The 19,002-nt window shown below is 31.9% G+C and overlaps 3 protein-coding genes across 3 annotated transcripts; 1 reads left to right on the forward strand and 2 right to left on the reverse strand.

Moving 5' to 3' along the window:
• The first annotated feature begins 793 nt into the window (after nt 1-793).
• LOC146958444 (SNARE-like superfamily protein) lies at nt 794-2,932 on the forward strand. Its single transcript, XM_085739967.1, has 5 exons — nt 794-1,067; nt 1,382-1,542; nt 2,046-2,189; nt 2,361-2,431; nt 2,519-2,932. The coding sequence occupies exons 1-5, from the start codon at nt 877-879 to the stop codon at nt 2,621-2,623; spliced, it is 672 nt and encodes a 223-aa protein (XP_085596093.1). The 5' UTR covers nt 794-876; the 3' UTR covers nt 2,624-2,932.
• A 1,542-nt stretch (nt 2,933-4,474) lies between these two features.
• On the reverse strand, nt 4,475-6,874 carry LOC146958445 (transcription factor LAF1-like). Its single transcript, XM_085739968.1, has 3 exons — nt 6,630-6,874; nt 6,126-6,255; nt 4,475-5,147 (listed from the first exon to the last, which is right to left on the reverse strand). The coding sequence occupies exons 1-3, from the start codon at nt 6,763-6,765 to the stop codon at nt 4,601-4,603; spliced, it is 813 nt and encodes a 270-aa protein (XP_085596094.1). The 5' UTR covers nt 6,766-6,874; the 3' UTR covers nt 4,475-4,600.
• A 5,882-nt stretch (nt 6,875-12,756) lies between these two features.
• On the reverse strand, nt 12,757-17,248 carry LOC146958446 (Cleavage/polyadenylation specificity factor, 25kDa subunit). The gene is made up of 7 exons (XM_085739972.1): nt 16,994-17,248; nt 15,869-15,914; nt 13,965-14,058; nt 13,802-13,875; nt 13,625-13,711; nt 13,421-13,531; nt 12,757-13,035 (listed from the first exon to the last, which is right to left on the reverse strand). Exons 1-7 carry the CDS (start codon nt 17,110-17,112, stop codon nt 12,964-12,966), a joined length of 603 nt encoding a protein of 200 aa, XP_085596098.1. The 5' UTR covers nt 17,113-17,248; the 3' UTR covers nt 12,757-12,963.
• Between the last annotated feature and the right edge of the window lie 1,754 nt (nt 17,249-19,002).

Consider the following 19,002-nt stretch of genomic DNA (forward strand, 5'->3'; position numbering starts at 1 on the left):
GACGTTTTAGTGATGAAAGATGGAGTAAGAAGTGATGAAATCAAAGAGTCAACTACTACCTAACTCGCATAGCGAGCTATGAACCCCACATCTTGAGAATACAATGTGAATCAAGGAGAAGCTGTCGACTCAGCACCGAAGGACAGGAGAGAATACATCTCGAAAGGGTGAGATTTGGATGATTGGCTAAGGCGGTGGAGAAGGTTTGTGTTTGGCTAGAGAGAAATCAGACTACGATAAGGCTAGAGAGAGAGCATATGTATCAATTGATTTAGAATTGAGATTTTAGATTTCCGATATCATAGCTTAATTAATAAGGACATTATATGTAATATGCAGGGGTCGGATTTTGAACCTTAGATTTTTCATTAATTCAATTTATGAGGTGAATTTCTAGTCACTGGACTATTTGAATGATTTTTTTTTTCTTTAGATTTTAGTAACTTTAATTCTTATAAAAACTAATTCAAAAAAGTTTAGTTTGAAGATATAATTATATTTCTTTATCCCTCAAAAAAAAAATTATATTTCTTTATTACATTAAATAATACTAACTCCTATTGAACGGTGTGGTGTATTTTAGTTTACAATTGAGATGGAAGATACTGGCTTTTACCATTTGGTTCATAACTTTTGCAAATGGCAACCCCATTGTCTTTAATATTGTCATAAATCATAATGGTTCCCTTTGCACACACCAGGAATAACTTCTTTTCCAAGTCCCCTCTCTCATTAGTCATTCCTTCCCCTGACATATTCTATAAAAAGGCCTCACAATCACAAATAAATACGTATATTTAATTGAAGTCAAATTTAGAAAGGAGAACAAATCATTCCATTTGAGATAATAAAAAGAGTAGTTTTAATTCATAGATAATGGTTAAGCTAACTATAGTTGGAAGGGCAAACGATGGATTACCTCTAGCACAAGGACTAAGATATGTAAATGAAGAAAATGGTTATCTTTCACGATACAGGCAACAAGCAGAATTTATACTCCAGGAAATTTCAAAAGGAGCATTGACACCTTCCATGATGACCATTCTCATTGACCATTACTGCTTCAAGTATCCTTATTTCTTTTTTCCAAGTTTTTCTTTATGTTCTTTTAATCTCTTTAATTATTATTGTTGCTAAAATTGTTGCCATACTTGCAATTTTTTTTAATAATTCGTATTCTTCAATTAACCGTCATTTATGGCAATCTAGCTAGTTGTTGAGAAATTTGAAAAGTAACATTTTACATAAACTATGGAGATTAATTTAATGGAATTTTTTTGGTCAAAGAAAAATTAGTAAAACTTTTTTTTTTCTCTCTAATTTCTTAAGTTGCAATTCAACAAAATTTGTTTAATTATGATTATGCTATTTTGTTGTTAAGCTTCATGGTAGAGAATGGAGTTGTTTACATTGTTTTGTGCGAATCCACATACCCAAGAAAACTAGCATTTCATTACTTACAAGACATACAAAAAGAGTTTGAGAAGTTTGATAAAACCCTCATAGGCAAAATCACAAGGCCATACAGCTTTGTCAAATTCGGTAATTCCTTGGAAAACATTAATATGCTACAATGATATGTTTTCCCCATCCCATAATATCTGTGACATTTTAAATAAATAAAAAACCTAATAAAGTGTCACTCTTAGTTTTTCAAATTTTAAATGTAATTTAAATTATTATTATTTTTACAATTGTACCATCTAATCTATATTATGTGTGTCATTCTCAAATTATTATTTTCTATTTTACATTTATGATAATGATAATCTATCAATGGTTATTCAAAAAGATAATCTATCAATGGTTAATTTGGTTATTAAAAAAAATAAGGTTAATTTGGATTTTGTAAAAAATGTTAATTTGAGAAGAAAAAAAATTACTTCATTTATTAATTTTCCTGAAGGTGTGTGAAATAACTTAAGTCTAGCACGTGGTGTTACTACAAATTGGTAACTAGTTATGAAATATTAGAGGTCCACCCTTTGTTAAACTTTCTGTTTTACCATATTTCCTTGCCAAAAAAATCACAATTTCATTTTCAGATGGTATAATTGCAAACTTTAGCAGACAATACATTGATACAAGAACTCAAGCCAACTTATCAAAACTTAATATCAACAAGAAACAAGAGTTAAACATTATTACAGAAGAAATATCCATCATTTTAGAAAGAAGGAGAATTTCAGGTAACTATAATGTTAACAATGACATTTACTAAGTTTCTGTAAAAAAAAATTATTTGTCCTAAGTTCTTTGAAAAAAAAAAATTGTACTGAGAATTTACATGATTAAAGGAAAATAATAAGTTTATGACAATTTTTCGGTCACATGTTAATATGAATATCTTTTATTTACAGAAACAATGAGAATGTTACCAGTTAGTCCTCAAAATCCATCCTCCTCAATATGGTGTTCCCCACGCCTTGAGGTATTGTATACAGAAATTAGAAACAATAAAAAAGATAAACTTTAGTACTCTTACTAATTAATTATGCATTATTGTTTTGGAGCACAGGTGATTGCTATGAAATGGACACCAATTTTGATCATGGTCATTACTTCTATTGCTCTTCTATGGGCTGGCTTAGTCCTCACAGATGACTATATTATTTCAGGCTGATGAGTCCAAGATTAGTAAATGATTCATATGATGAAGCTTCAATAATAGAAGGATTTCAAGCCCCACTATTTACAACTTTGATTTTGGAAAGAAGTATAAAATATATGTAGTGGCCCACTGAATTCCCTTCCCATGCAGGCCAGCACATCAATAATATCCCAGGAATAACACAGAAAGGAAAAGAAGAAAAATAATTGTTTGAGAAAAATTAAGATGTGTTATGGAGATTTTTTTTTCTTTCTAGAAAGGAAATGACAAACACCGTGAAATTTACACGCACAATTATGAGATTTTAGATTCGAATTCGGATGAAAGCTAAGTAACATGGACTCCGACACGGACACCTGACACGACACTGACACGGGCACGTCGACACCGCTAATGTAAAAAATATAGGACATCGACACCGCTACATATATGTTAATTTATTTAAAGTTTGTCTAAAATGAAAATTCAAATACATATATAAACATCTAACTTGAACAAATTATTTCATTAGAAAAAGTTCTACAACAAGATATCATAGTATTTGACCTTCATTTATTCATCTATTATCGAAAAAGCTAAAAATGATATAATCAACTATAATGTCTATAACCCCTAATTAATCAACATTTCTCAAAACATATGTAACTCTTGTATCTATGGTGTGTGGAAGCAAGATAGAAAAAAAAAATTGTTTTAGATATAAGTTGAGGGGTAACCTTGGCGCAACTAGTAAAGTTGTTGTCATGTGACTGAAAGGTCACGGGTTCAAGTCCTGGAAACAGCCTCTTGTGTAAAAACAGGGTAAGGTTGCGTACAATACACCAAATGGTGGGATCCCTTCCCGGACCCTGCGTATGCGGGAGCTTTAGTGCACCGGGTTGCCCTTTTTAGATATTTGTGTAAGTTGTCCGACACGGCTCGTATGAGTGTTATATAGGTGTCGGACACCGATCGTAGGAGTGTCGAAGTAAGGAAAAAATCAATTATTTAAGACACCGGTTCGACACGTGTCATACGGGTATCATAGGAGTATCGAACACCAACGCATGTCGGACACCGCGACACGCCCAATCCTAAAGGTGTTCGTGCTTCATAGGATGAGAGTGTATTGACAGAGTTTCTTTTACCTGGCTTGAAAATGACATCTTTCATTTGAAATGAAATGAGCATGCGGATATGTATAAATATCTTCACAATATTATTTTGGGTTAAATATGTTTTTGGTCCCTATAAATATGTCAACTTTTCGTTTTAGTCCCTCTAAAATTTTCCTTCAACTTTTAGTCCCTATAAAATTTTCTATCACTACTTTTGGTCCCTATTTTTAATTTAATTTTTGTATTTTTTAATGAAATTGTGCAGAAATGTGTAGAATATTCTAAAAAAAATTAGAATTTTTTAACAAAACACAAATTAAATATGAATTTTTAACCGTAAAACATATAAAAATTCATATTAAATTCATGTTTTGTTAAAAAATTCTAAATTTTTTTGGGAGTGATTCTTATAATATTTTGAATTTTTCTGGAAAATTTTATTAAAAAATATGAATTTACTTTAAAACAGGGACCAAAAATGAAGATTGAAAATTTTATAGGGACTAAAAGTTGAAGGAAAATTTTAGAGGGACTAAAACGAAAAGTTGACATATTTATAGGGACCAAAAACATATTTAACCCTATTATTTTTATTGTATTATCTTGACTTTGGAAATGGACCATAGTAATAAGAAGTGAAAAGATATTCCTAGTTTCAATTTATCACACAAATGTTTGTTTACAACAAAAACATATGAAGAGTACCATAGCAATTAGTTCTTAATCTAAAAATGAAATTGCATGTGTGTGCACAAAAACAACTCAATAGCAAAATAACAAATAATTTCATGTGTTTATGGTATCCTGTTGAAATTGAAATCATTTGAATTTGGTTGGAGGAATATAGTAAATACAATACATTGCATAATTCAGTATGTATAATTCAAAGACCTCAAACGTACATTGCATCATTGCTTAGATTGAAATTGTTACTTAAATCAACTCCAGGCATGCAATGGACAAACCCATTTCCCACAATTTGATTTGCAAATTTAAGCTGTGAATTGAACATCTCAGTGGCTGAAATGTTGGTCACACTATTATGAAACTCTCCATTGAATGGTCCCTCTTGCATTGTAGCTTCTTGAAAAGCTGAATTTTGATCAAATCCATTTCTCATGACCAAAGATTCAACTGAATTTGTAGAGTTCCTACTATTAACATGATCCAATGAAAGCCATTCAGCAAACAATAGTTTTGGTAAGGTGCTTTGATGTGTCTCTTTGGTGATGTTGTTATAATTGTGTGGATCTTGTGTTGCAAGTTTTTGAAGAGAGGGTGAAGAGTTCATTGTATCTGAGCTTGAGCTAGCATATTGAAATTGTTTGTGTGATTCCATTTCCATAGCTTTGGCCACTCTCTTTTTCAAATATGAATGCCAATAGTTTTTTATCTCATTGTCTGTCCTTCCTGGCAAATGTTGTGCTATCTGTGACCACCTGACCAATATAATTTAAGGCCATTTCTCTTAGCACTCTTCATTTAAAGGGAAAAAAGATTAAAAGAGTACATGAAAATTTGTATATTGCATAGTTTGGAAAATTCTACCTGGACCAGTAATTGAAAATTATTAGAAACTTCAATGATCATAGACATCGTCTTTTGAAAGTAGAAGTTTACGATTCTCTTTGTTCTTGCGGTTGAGACTGTGACGTGATAGGTGTTAGTTCCATAAAAACAAAGGAAAACAAATATGCATTCTTCAAACTCAATTCATATTTGTTTTTCTTTGTTTTTGTCAAACCGACACCAATCATAGTAAACATGAGGAGTACCGTAAACTTCTACTTCTAAAGAACGCCGTTCATCATCATTAAATTTTAGATAATTCTAAATAGTGGTTCATATTAAATTATCTATCAAATGGTCCACCCCAAATCTCACCACACAGGTTTATTTCATCTCTCCTTGGTAATTGGAAATAAATGAATTAATCTCATCGAGTATGCATTGTGCATGTGTGTGTAGCAATTTTTTTTGGTGTGAAATAGTTGTACTGTATTTGAATTAAAAAAAGTTTGATAATACTACTGATTGAAGTTTGTGAAGGAAAACTCTATAGAAGGAACACATAACCTTGAAATAGGCTTAGTTTGAATATACAGAATTGAGGAATAGGATAATCAATATATTTTGTTCAATGTTCATCCATTATTAAAAAGAAGAGCATGCTAACCAAGCCAATTCCTGGTTTGACTTACCAATCAAGCCATGCTTTTTTTTTTTTCTCTCCATAAAATAGAGCCTAGTTGCTTCTATAAAATAAATAAAATTATATATGAAACTACCCTCCAATCCAATTATATTCTCTAACTTAAGACTTTCACATAAAATTCACTACTTTGAACTTTTGGATAAAATTGAACTTAGAAAAATAAATGACAAAAAGTAAAAGTAGATTTACTCTACTAACATACTTGTTGCCTAACATGTGATGAAGGGTGAGGATTGTTTCCTCCTCCTGTTTGCTGAACTTTCCTCTCTTTAATCCTGGCCTTAGATAGTTAATCCACCTTAGTCTGCAGCTTTTTCCATTCCTTTGCAAGTCTATACATGTATGACATTGTACTCCATTAGATAGAACAATTGAATATGATCTTATACACTATGATTCTTCAAATCAATCCATACATTTTAGCAAAAATCAACAGTTCTTAATAGCTAAGGACTTAATTAAAAACTTCAGTAGCACAAGAACTTTTTGAAAGTAAATATAAAAAAGAGAGAAATCATTACTATTAATTAACGTGACTCTTTCAAAAAAAAAAAAAAAAAAAAATTAACGTGACATTGATGACCATTTTAGGATTCAAACTCTTACTACAAAGCTGACACCTCACGGGCAAAAACTTTAAATTACAATGACCTACTTATAAATATGATTAGGGAATAATACACCTTTGAAGAAGAAAGAAACCAACCTGCCTTAATTGGGACAGAGCTCCAACAACCATGACCATGTTTAAGGATGTAGTTTCTGAGTTTGTGATCTTCTTCAGGTGACCATAAACCTTTTCTATGTTTTGGTTTTGTCTTTTCTAGTGGCTGGAACCCCATTTTGTTTTGCCTAATAAAACTTCACTTTAATGTTAAGTTTTGATATTCTCTACAAGTGAATAATATAGAGCAGACTCAGATGAGAGAGAGGAATGGAAAAATATTTTGGTAAGGAAATAATGCATAAGCAGACTTATATATATAAAGGAAGAAATGGTTCATTTTTCCAACATAAGTTGAAATAATTTACTAAATAAATTTATAAACAAATAATCTTTTGCTAAAAATAATAATATTAATTATGTATTCCTGCCTCATAATTTGAAAACGTGTTCCCCTTACTCAAATTCACCCTTGCAGACTCAAAGGGTGCCAACATGAAAAATGTTGGACCCTAATGTATCATTGTTTAACATACTCCAATCTTTTTCAAAATTAGTAGATTTCATGTTCAAAGTACCCCAAAAGTTATATGACTTTATTTTTTGTATTGTCTTTTATACTTAAACGGCCAATATAAACATTTTTTTTTTTTATAACTATACAACCAAAAAACATAAATCATGCGACTAAACATTAGATGGGAATATTGGTGTCTTTATTTGTTGAGTCTTAATTTTATTTCTTTGTTTAAAAGATATGAAAAGAGACTTGAGTACTCACACACAACATAAATTAATGTATAGTTGATGAAACTTCATGTTATTCTCTAGCCAAGAAGACTAAAATGTTAATGAGGTAATCATGGAAATGAGCATATTCAAGTCAACCTTTGTCTGGTGGCAACACATTCTCTGCCGCCCAAGAGCAATTATCGAACATTTTTATTGTATAGTTTACAATTTAATCTTCACAATTTTATTTTGGTGTAACTAGCTATGAACTAAAAACATATTAAAACGTAGGAGAAGATGTAAAACTGTTCAATTTACCACACCCCATATAATACATGCATTTACTACTTATAAACCTTAAATCTTAGTTTTAAATTGTGATTGCGATTACACTGCGAATTTTATATTATGGCAAAATTTAGGCAAATGGAGACACAATTGATGTGTGGTATTGTTGCGAAGACCTCTAAAACTTTTATATTGTAGCGTTGTGGATCGTAATTTAGAACCGTACCTATTTTGGAGGAAATAGTAAGTTAAAACAAAGAACAAATCACACATCAATTTGAAGGAATGTCAAAAATAGCTAACAAAAAACAAAGACTCAATACACAATAAAAACTTTTGAAATCTCTACTTTTTAATGACATGGAGATCAATTTTTATTACAAATTTAATGAAGTTATGAAGCAAGTTTTTGTCATGTGTCAGTGGCTGATGTATGCTGCAGTTGATGAAATAAAGATCAACAATAGCAAATTTGGAAAGCTTGAAGAATCTTCAAGCATGTGTTTCTGAAGTTGCTATAGGAGAAAAATCGTCCTTACTAGAGCCATTGCACTTGCATTATTGCTTGGTGAAAGGAACATTTGTACAAGTTGGCAGAAAGAACATGAGTTCATTAAATGTGGGCTATTCAACTTTGATTTGATCCATTTCTAATCATTATGGGTGAACTGGGTGCAACAGTATTTACCAAAAATGATCAGCTTAAAGGCTATTCAAGAGGGACCATTTGTTACACTTCTAATTTCATTTTGGTCATATAATGTGAACAAAATTTTACCCAAGAAAATGATAATATTCAAGAGAGACCATTTTGTTTATTAAAATGATTTATGTTTATAGAATCAAATTTATTCAAAATCTTGTTTATTAAATGTAAGGTCAAGCACACACTTATTCAAATATGAGGCAGCCTGCAGTAAATTATTTTGAATTATTTCCAATGGCTAAACACGATGGATAGAGGACCAACTTAGTTCCTAACTCAAAGATAATACAAGCTAACATGACAATTATATGAGGGTGGAATATTAGTTTGCGTCGGCTGGATTATAATAATTGACACCGTAAATATTGGATATTTTGGTTGATTTTAACAAATATACTTAATCTTAAAATTCTGAAATGAAAAAAGAAAAGAAAAGAAAAGAAAATCCCCTTTTTAATTTAGGGGGTTATATATTTCCATTGACTAATCTACCACTTTTCAGGATTACAGAAGCCATGTTCGGGAAAAATAAAACATGGTCACACAATGTATGTCTTCAAATCTCTAGAGTGAATTTGCTAGAACAAAAATGAAGCATCAATAAAGTGCTTGATAGGTATCGTGGTGACTTTTACAAAAACTACATTTTATAATTTCAACAAAACTATAATATCATTGTGATTTTATCAAACTCATCATTATACCGAACATTCACCCAAATATTTTCAACTATGACTTTGTAGAGGTGTAGGAATGACCATGTAAATAATGGCAAATGCACATGTATGATGTATGGTTAACTTATTGGAGAGAATCACACAAGTTAGGTAGGATGATCAAATTTGATACTAAAGTTGTAAATGGAATCTCAAATGTCCGCGTGTATATCTTTAGGGTTGGTAATGTTCCTTCAAATAATGGCATATACAAAGCACAACAAGCCATTGACCAAGAAAATGATCCCCAATTAGTTTGTCAAGGAACATACGAATCCTAAGGGGTAGTATGTTTGTACTAGTACTGCATTATTCTCAATATCATATTATTGAATCAAATAATGACTTACTTATAATAAAAAGGAATCACAATTATGTTGTTGAGAATTGGATAACGTGGTTGTTGGATAAATAAACCAAGAAATGTTTTATTATAATACTCCATACAACGTTTTTCCTCAGGAAAACATAAGGGTTAAGACAAAAATGAAAAATACCATGTAGTAGTATGTGATAAAATTAAATTGTTAGATAAAAGATTATTTTTAAACTGGATATTTTTCATGATTACTTAAATTTGAACCTGAAATTTTCTTTTGTGTGTGTGAGTTTAGTCACTACTTCAGCGGAAAAAAAGTATATTTGATAATTTTTTTAGAGAAAATATGTTTTTCTTGATTTCATTTGTACATAGTGAAACAAGACTAGTTTTTTTTTTTTTTTTTTTACGGAAAAACTATCTTATCATGTTTTACTATTTTTAAATGGAAAAAAAATACAAACATTGTATTCCTTCTCATTAAAATTCGTCTACTGAAGAATTTGTAAAGTCTCTTTATGTAGTTTACTTTTATATTAAAAGAAATTGTTGAACAACACACCCACAAAGAGTATAAAATAATATTGTCACACATGGTTGACATGAATTGGCCTCCTCTAAGGAACAATTTTTTTAGGTTTTCACACATTTTCTGTCCCCCTTTTTTTTTAAAAAAAAAAAAGTTCAAACCCCCATTTTTATAACTTTATGATCCCAATTTCACCTTTTTATGAATTTTCAACCATCATTTTATTTGAAGTCATTTTTGTTCATGTGGCATATTAATTAATGATGTGGCAATATTTATATGATCACAATGAATAATCATGTCAGAAAAAGAAAGAAAGAAAAAACTAATAAGTGATATCATGTCGCTAATGAATGTGTTACATCAATAAAAATATTTCAAAATAGGATGGAGGTGAAAAACTCAGAAAAAATGAAATATTGGGATCAGAAACCAATTTTTTAAATGTGCATTAAAATTTCATTTTAAAAAAATAGGGATATGTATTTAATCTTTTTTTAATAAGAGGATAAAAAATAGTTAGCCAAATAAAATCTAATAGTAATACTTCATAAGTTTTAGTTCAACCGATGAGAAATGACAATATTGTTAAGTGATTTAGGTCGAACATCGTAACCAAAATTCAAATTTCAACTCATTTATTTGTGTGTGTAAGTTTTCAATAAACAATAACCGTTGTTATTTCAGTAGACAATATTGTTAGGTAGAAAATTGTCTTTTAAATAGAAAAACAAGACAAATATTCAGAATTTGGCTTCAAATAGTATAAAGTTTAAGCCTGTAATTTTAATATTTAAGCCTGTAATTTTAATATGAAAGAAAAGTCTAAGGCTGTAATTAATTTGAGAGACTTGTAACCTAATTACCCAACAAAATTGTAGGCGTGCCAGAATCACAAAAGGACGTATACACAAAATTAATTTGAGAGACTTGTAACCTAATTACCCAACAAAATTGTAGGCGTGCCAGAATCACAAAAGGACGTATACACAAAAACTTGAAGCACGCTGTGCACGTATAATTTTTTAAAAAATATTTAAATTTCTGCCTAAACTCTAAACTCTAAACTCATGGGAAGAATGAAGAATCATTATTTGCCGACTATTATTTTATGGGAAATGTTAACTTGTGCCCTCAAGGCACAAGTTAATGATTCAAATATAGAAAAAACTTATTAGAATGTGTGCATTGCATTTAATATTTAACTTTTTAATCATTTAAATGCACAAAATCTTAAAGAAAATTTCTTCTTTTAGGTTTCTTAAAATGTACTCTAAGGACACAAGTTAACACTACCCTTATTTTATATAGAAAAAAAAAATGGAATCTTACGGTTGTTGTCTTTTTGCATTTTTATCTGGAGTGTTACTTGTTACTAGTTACTTACCGTGACACTTAGGATTTTGTTTTTGATACAAAATTGGTTTTAATTAAATGTGTGTTGAATATGAAGTGTTTTATTTTTAGATACATGCAGGTAGAGGTGAATTAAATAATAAATTTAAGTGTAAAATTCACATTTGTTGTAAAAAAAATAACTATAAATTGTAGCTTCAAGTTGAAATCAATTTTAGAGAAAAAATTAATTCCATTTTTGAACATTCAAACATGTCAAAAATTAATGTTACATTGTAGACCCTTAAAAAAAAAAATCAATTTTACACCTATAAAATCAATTTTGCCTCATTCTAAAGTGAAATCAGACATACACGCTCCGAATAAAAGTTTTGAGGACTTGAACTGAACAGAAATATTTTTCTAAATAAAAAGATAGCAACAAATACCGTTGTGTTTGTCTATCATGATTTATCTTTTGCAACAACAATTTGTATCTAGTAGATATACGTATTGCGCCAATCTAATGTTATGCGCTTTTCTAAAAAGTCTTCCCATTTTCAAGGTGAAGCCTGGAACAAGTGCATTGTGTGTTTAGAAATTCGTCTGGAGCTTCATTTTTGCATCCCCGAGGGGTCCTATCCCGAGGTGTTTTTGACGTTAAAACAAAGAAGTGATAGAACGAGGCTTCCACACCAACACAGTTTTTGTGCCACAATTTTGCTAATCGCAGCGCATATCAAACTAGTATACTAATTTGTTATCACATCATGAATGTACCAAACGCACGGCCATGTAGAAGCTGAAGCTGAGCCTTGGCTTCCACATCGGAGTGCTTTGGACAAGGTTCCAAACATTCACAGATTAAATTTCACCATCTACATTTACAATGTGTTAGTTTTCATTTTTTTGGATACTGAGAATAGTGGTCACCTAAAATATCACAGGAAGGAGGGGGGCTGATGGGTGTGCCAGTGATTGTGTGAAGGGGTGTGTTTGATGGGTACAAGGAAAGGTAATTTTGATATTTAGGCAAATTTAAAAAGACATGTTATAGAAAAGTTAAAAGTGAATTGTATATGTGTATGTGCCATTACCCCTTTAAATTGTTGATAAGGGATTATACAATGTCTTTGGACTAGCAACAGCTTCCTAATTGTATATGTGTATGTGCCATTACCCCTTTAAATTGTTGATAAGGGATTATACAATGTCTTTGGACTAGCAACAGCTTCCTAATTGTATATGTGTATGTGCCATTACCCCTTTAAATTGTTGATAAGGGATTATACAATGTCTTTGGACTAGCAACAGCTTCCTAAGTATTGGATACGCAAAATTGTGTCTTACATTAGCTTTCTACAATTTGTCATGATCAATCCATGTCCATCTCCTCATCTTACAATTCCGATATTTGGCAACTTGAGCAAAACAGAGAAACAGACCATGGGATCGCGATAGTCATCCATCGTGTTGGTTTCAACTTCAGCTTTTTCAGGTCTAGCCTACGAGTTGTTTCCCATCTTGGGTTGATAACCGCAACAAATCAAACCCATAATCCAATGAATTAATACAAACAGTGTCACAAATTACAAATCTTTTTAGGAACACACTTCAAAATTCAGTTCTCTAACCAGTCTATGCAATGATAATAGGGTTTAGAATAATGTATCAAACCAGTCCTAATTCTTAAAATAACAAATGGAAGTAGCAGTATTCCATCAGCATCTACGCTTCCAATTACGGTCAGGTCAGTTAGTGATCATTTTAAACTGGAATCTGGAAAGTTGCTGAGGAATAGTGGATATGACTGGTCCATATCTCTGCAATTAATTGATACAAAAAAAAAAAAAAAAAATCATAGGACAGCATTAAATTACTATCATATTTTGACTGGCAAGCATAATAATGTGATTAAGTTCCAAAACTGAAATCTATGACCAATCATAAGATGAAAAGTTCTAATAAGCGCCAAAAGAACATTTTTTTTTCCATAAAAAAAAAAGGACATTTTAGATGAGCCCAATAATCTCTCAAATCAAACTTTATACGATTCCCTTGAAAAAAAAAAAAAAAAAAGTTTCTGTTGTTGGTCAGGTTTTTTCATTAATTAATGATAGCCGTTTTAAATCTCTTCATTATAAAGAATTTTGTTTATAACTGAGTAACATAAGACAAAAATCATAATAATTATTACCGTAACCGTACCTGAACATTGTCATAGAGTTCAAACAATGGAACAGCAAGCAGTTTCAAGTTTTTGGGTACAGCAAAGTATTCCCTTTCAGATAAGTGAACAAGGAAAAGCTTCTTGCACTCCTGCATAGAAGATATTAATGGATGTTGTAAGCATACACCAATAGAACTGGCAATACAAGAGTTTCAGTCAATGATATTCCCATCACAAATTACCTTGGGTTTTGTTATATGAGGAGGACAGTATGGATACATTATAGTTTCAAAATTTGGCCTCCACCAGATTGCAACACATTCACCTATCTGCAAGATGCCAAGGATAAGTGCATGCAAACAATAAGCTTGCTAGTAAACTTTCGAGAGTTCATACATCTAAAAGTCATGTAATCATACCTGCCAGTCAGGTACAAGGCCGGGTGAATTAGCACCAAGCTTGCTAGTCAATTTTCTCTTCAAGCCCTCAATTTCTGTAAACATACAAAAAAAGTACATTTGGCATAGTCACTAGTTGCTATTTGCAGACTATCATATTCGGAGCAATGAAGTAAGATCTTACCATTCTCCCCTGGCTTGAGACGGCCGCCTGGGAGTTTGCAAAATGTGTTCCCGATTTGCAGAAGAAGAATATGAGGATGATTGTGTTCTTGTACCTACAAAAATAAAGCATAAAGCTGAGACATGGCAATACACAGAATCTTGAGGGAAGGTATGTTCTCTACAGAAATAATAGGACAGGACATTATGGGAACAAGAAAATAAAAAGTGTAAAAACTAAATGGCCAGGACAAGTTTAGCATGAAACTGGTTGGGTTTGTTTAAAGGGGAGTTTTCCATTATGGCGGACCCACTCCCAACAGGTGGGGCTGTTCTGGTCTCCGTGCAACTGGATTCTGTAGGCATATCCTTAAAAAAGGGCGTGGGAGGGTAGTCAAGTACTAAGGCTCCCATTGTTTTGGGCTGGGGGAAGATCTTATTGCTGCACCAAGACTCTCCCTCTCAAAATGGGCGGCAGTGCGGCACAATACATAAGGCTCTCGCTACTGAGGTTTGGGGAGGATTAAAGGTACAGTCTACCACTATCCAATCTAAAATAGAATTATAGATGCCCATACCGTCAAACTCTTCATTACTAACCAAAACAACTAATAATTTTACTGCAAGCTATATTTGCTCCATAAATTCCGCACAGCTCCCTTCAACAAACTAAAATATAAATCTATACTAAATTTATCAATTTACCTTATTGTGAAGGTTACCTTAGGAAATGGATTACTAGATGTGCTGGAATGCAAATTTTAAAGATCTAGTTAACTAAGTACTACTCCCTCTGTCTCATATTATGTGTCTCATTTGCAATACTTATTTGTCTCATATTATTTGTCTCTTTATATTACAAATGAAACATTAATCACTTTTTTCCACTAATATACCTTTATTGCATTGCAACCCAGCTAACTACTCCACTAACTACTATTAATACGGGTATTTTAGTAAATGAAACTTATTTTCTCATTGAAATCAACACAAGTAGTCATTTTCTTAAGAATTGTGCCCAACTTAAATGAGATGCTTGCAATAAGACAGAGAACGTATATATTAAAGTTGCATGCTAGGAGAGGACTGGACAACTATGCAACATATGTTATGATAAAATTGAGCATATAACACCAGCCCTTCAATTCAGATAAATGAAGAAACCAAATACAGTATACAGAATGCAAGTTTTGCAAGAGGAAGAAAAATGTTAGTTTAGAGGTGAAGGTTGGAGAGTATACTATACCACAGTATTATGGTTTAAGAACCATGGGTCAAATTGTACAAATGGATAGATAGAGGGAGATGTCAGCCATAGGATTCAAACTTGTGGGTGAAATAGAGGAATATTTCGGATGTAATTTGTGATTAAAATTACCGTACAAACCTATAGATAAACTTTGGGGCAAAGCGATAAGATTTGTCATGTATGAAATTGAACGTTGAGCAGTAAAAAGCCAACAAGAAAGTAAGATCAACATTGCAGAGATAATAATGCTACAATGGATGAGTGGTCACACTAGACAAAATAGGATTAAGATTACATCATTAAAAAAGGTAGAGGCAACTCGTACTCGTACTGTAGAAAATATGATAAAATTTTGTATTGGGAGGCTTGAGCATATGTGGGGAAAGCTCGTAGAAGCATGTGTAGCTCATATGGATGATATCCCTTTAATTAGAAGTAGAGGAAAGCTAGAAGTTTAAACCATCAAGAAAGAACTGGAGTTAAATGATCTATTTTTAGATATGACTCGTGACAAGATAATACGACATTATTGTATGTACCTGATTCCGCAAAATGTGAAAAGACATAGATGGTTGTGTATCAGGAATGAAATTAAAAAATGAATATAATTATTTGTGATAAAATTACATTTGAAGTTTGGGGGGAGGGGAGTGAAAAAGAGCAATCAGTAAACATACCAGTAAAATTCCTTCCACGCTGGTCCTCATTCCTTCTTTCATATAACTGAAGTTTGGAAACAAAAGAAATTGTTATATTCCAGAACCATTTGAGTATATAATGAATTTGAGCATCACACAGGACAAGGAACAAGTAAAAAGATTATATGAGAGGAAATTCAATCAAAAGAGTACTTGAAATTCAAAACCATGTCTACAAGACAAATTATCAATCAAATTCAAACTAACGATTTTCATGTGTTTTGGTTGTATTGTCATATAAAATGTTTATATTGGCTGTTTGAGTATAAAAGACAAACTCAATGTGTATATGGTGTACAAAAAATAAAGCCATATAACTTTTGGGGTACTTTTGAACATGAAATCTACTAATTTTGAGCTAGTAAGAACAGAAGTTGTGTTAGAAGTGGGATGGTTGGCTGGCTATCTGGGGGAGATCATAGTTAATTTCAAGAAACTAAATCTCTTGATGGAAGTTTGAGGAACGGCAACTGGGCGACAGTGATAGCAAAACCAGCCATGGCTAAACGCCTAAACCAGCTGCTTCATTGAAACCAGAAAATTTCTGAATACCTATGATTGATGAAAGAGTAAGAGGGAGCCACAGTTTTTTCTAAACTTGAAGGAGGACGATATCATCGAAACAGGTTTTAGGGACATTGTGAGTTCATAGTAACACCTTGTTTTGTGTAACACATTTCTTCAAAAAAAAAAAAAAAAATTTGCCTAACAGCAACAACACATATGAGCAGCATTTGGATCGGTTAAATGAAGGCACTAAAAAAGAGTATCGGAGACTTAAAAAATGCAGTTTTTAATATGTATGCTACCCATATCAAATCAAGTACAAAGGTAGAAGCTTTCATTCTTGCAGTTCTTGATCAGCTCATACAGTGAATAAAATCAATTTTTCTATTAATTTTTACATAAACAATATATTATAGGGCAAAATCAAATGAAAAATCTTTGCTTTAACTTAAAACAGTAGAGTATTAGTAAAATTGGGAATTGGGGTTTTCTAGGGTTTTAGGGTTGATATAACCCAGAAGCGATCGAATAAAATTAATCAAAAGGGTAATAATGAAAAACAATAAGAGAAGTAAAAGAGGGAAGAAAGATACTGACTTGACTTTCATACGAGCAAGACGATCAGCGACGGAGGTATCTTTCTCCATCTTAGGCTCCTTAGTGCCGAAGGTGTAGCTCGATAATGGGTATGTGTTTACTACCTGAGAGGGTATCATCTTTCTCGCTCTTCTATTCTCTTGTGTTGTTTTTTAGGGAAGTGAACGAAGAAGAGAAGAAGAAAGAGGAGGGAGAGAGGTTGATTTGAGTTGAAGTGAATGAAAACAAATCAATGTCTGTGTGTCTGTCAACTTCGATTTTTTGTTGAGTCTTTTAACTTACATATATGCCTGTTGTCTGCTAAGGAAATTGCTCTTCTACCATCCAAAATTGCTCCCTTCCATATAAACTGACGAAAATACCCCCCACATGATTTAAGTCACACGGATCCCACGTGAGTTAAATCATGTACACCCTCCGGTCACTAATATAAGCAAAAATCCACTTTTTAGATACATTCAATTAATGATGTATGTGAATAAAGATCACATACATCATTAATTGAATGTATCTAAAAAGTGGATTTTTGCTTATATTAGTGACCGGAGGGTGTAGGTTATAACCCAACATGAGTTAACTCATGTCGATTATAAACCAGCATAGTTAACTCACGTTTGTTCTCATGCATGTTATAACTCAATGTGAGTTAACGCGTTATACCGAACGTGAGTTAACTCACATGGATGGTATTTTGGTCGGTTAGTATAGGAGTGAGTGTTTTTTGTTGGGAGAAAAGCAATTTTCATGTTACAAACAAAACACCTTAATACAGGCCCCGAGCCCGCTCAAGTGACTCTAGCTTGTTATGTTACTAAAATATTTTTTTTAATGACACTAAAAAAATTTGAGTATGGGTTATTCATATTGTCGATATTAACTTATGCGATTTTAAAGGGATTTTATTTTCTGGTTTAAATTAAATATTTGTCTTGTTTTTTTTTATGTATTGATGACAAATATTTGTCTCGTGTGACTCCGTCCATTTAGACATCTTCAGATTTATTGTTCAAGTTAGAGACGTTGTTGCTGCTCGCCCATTCTTTAAATTTAGAAGAATCTTCGACGTAGGGTGGAGCTTTCCTTGCATATTGCTTTCTTATTCTTCATCTTTATAACAATGTTTAGTCGCTTCTTGATCCCTTTCAGGTCTTCGACCTTCCCGTTATCCCATTGGTATTTATTAGTTAACTACATTTTGGAGAGTGACGCTTTAAGACAGTTTAGTGTAGGATGACCTGTGATGTTATTTTATGATGAAGTTTCAATCATTAGACAACAAACACTTAAATTTTTTGCATTGTAGCCTTCACTAAAGGTGGTTTTGAGAGTTATACGAGCCATAACATGTACTTGTTCCTAAATAAAAGACGATTACATATTCTCAAAATGGTTGTAATTGCTTAGGGGGGGAACTTCACATTCAAATGCTTCCTATCTTGGGCTCCCTAGGTCAACCATAACCCATTGCATGTTGAAGTTTGACATTGTACTGTTATCACCATCATATCATCCTTGCGAGGGAGGATCCGCTCAAAACCCATAGTTGAACAAACTATGGACCGGGTCTAAGTTAATGTTTGGAGGGTCTTGTATGTTCATCACATACACGTAACATCTTTTTGCTTGATCGATTTTTTAGATCGAGAATGCTTAAGTTTTTTAAGATTATTTAGCTAAAAAGGTTAAACCACATGCCATAAAAAAAGTATTTTATGCTTATCAGACCAATCTAATTAACTAAACATTATGTACAATATTTTTTCTAAGGAGTATGTACAATATTATTTATTACTAATATATCTCTTTTTTTTTTGTAGTGACTAATATATCATTTTGTATATGAATTTAACCTTATTAGTATCCATTAATTCATAAAAATCAAGTTTAAAATGATTTTTTTTTTGAGGTCTAAAATAAAAAGTTACGAATTTTAATTTCAAAGGAGAATCAATTGGTGAGGAAAATCAATTATACTCGAAAAAGTGGGAACTATACAAAAGTGCTTTACC

The sequence above is a fragment of the Medicago sativa genome, chromosome 1 (genome assembly GCF_051527215.1).
Source record: "Medicago sativa cultivar Bolivia chromosome 1, Bolivia_mono, whole genome shotgun sequence".
Taxonomy (NCBI): Eukaryota; Viridiplantae; Streptophyta; class Magnoliopsida; order Fabales; family Fabaceae; genus Medicago; species Medicago sativa.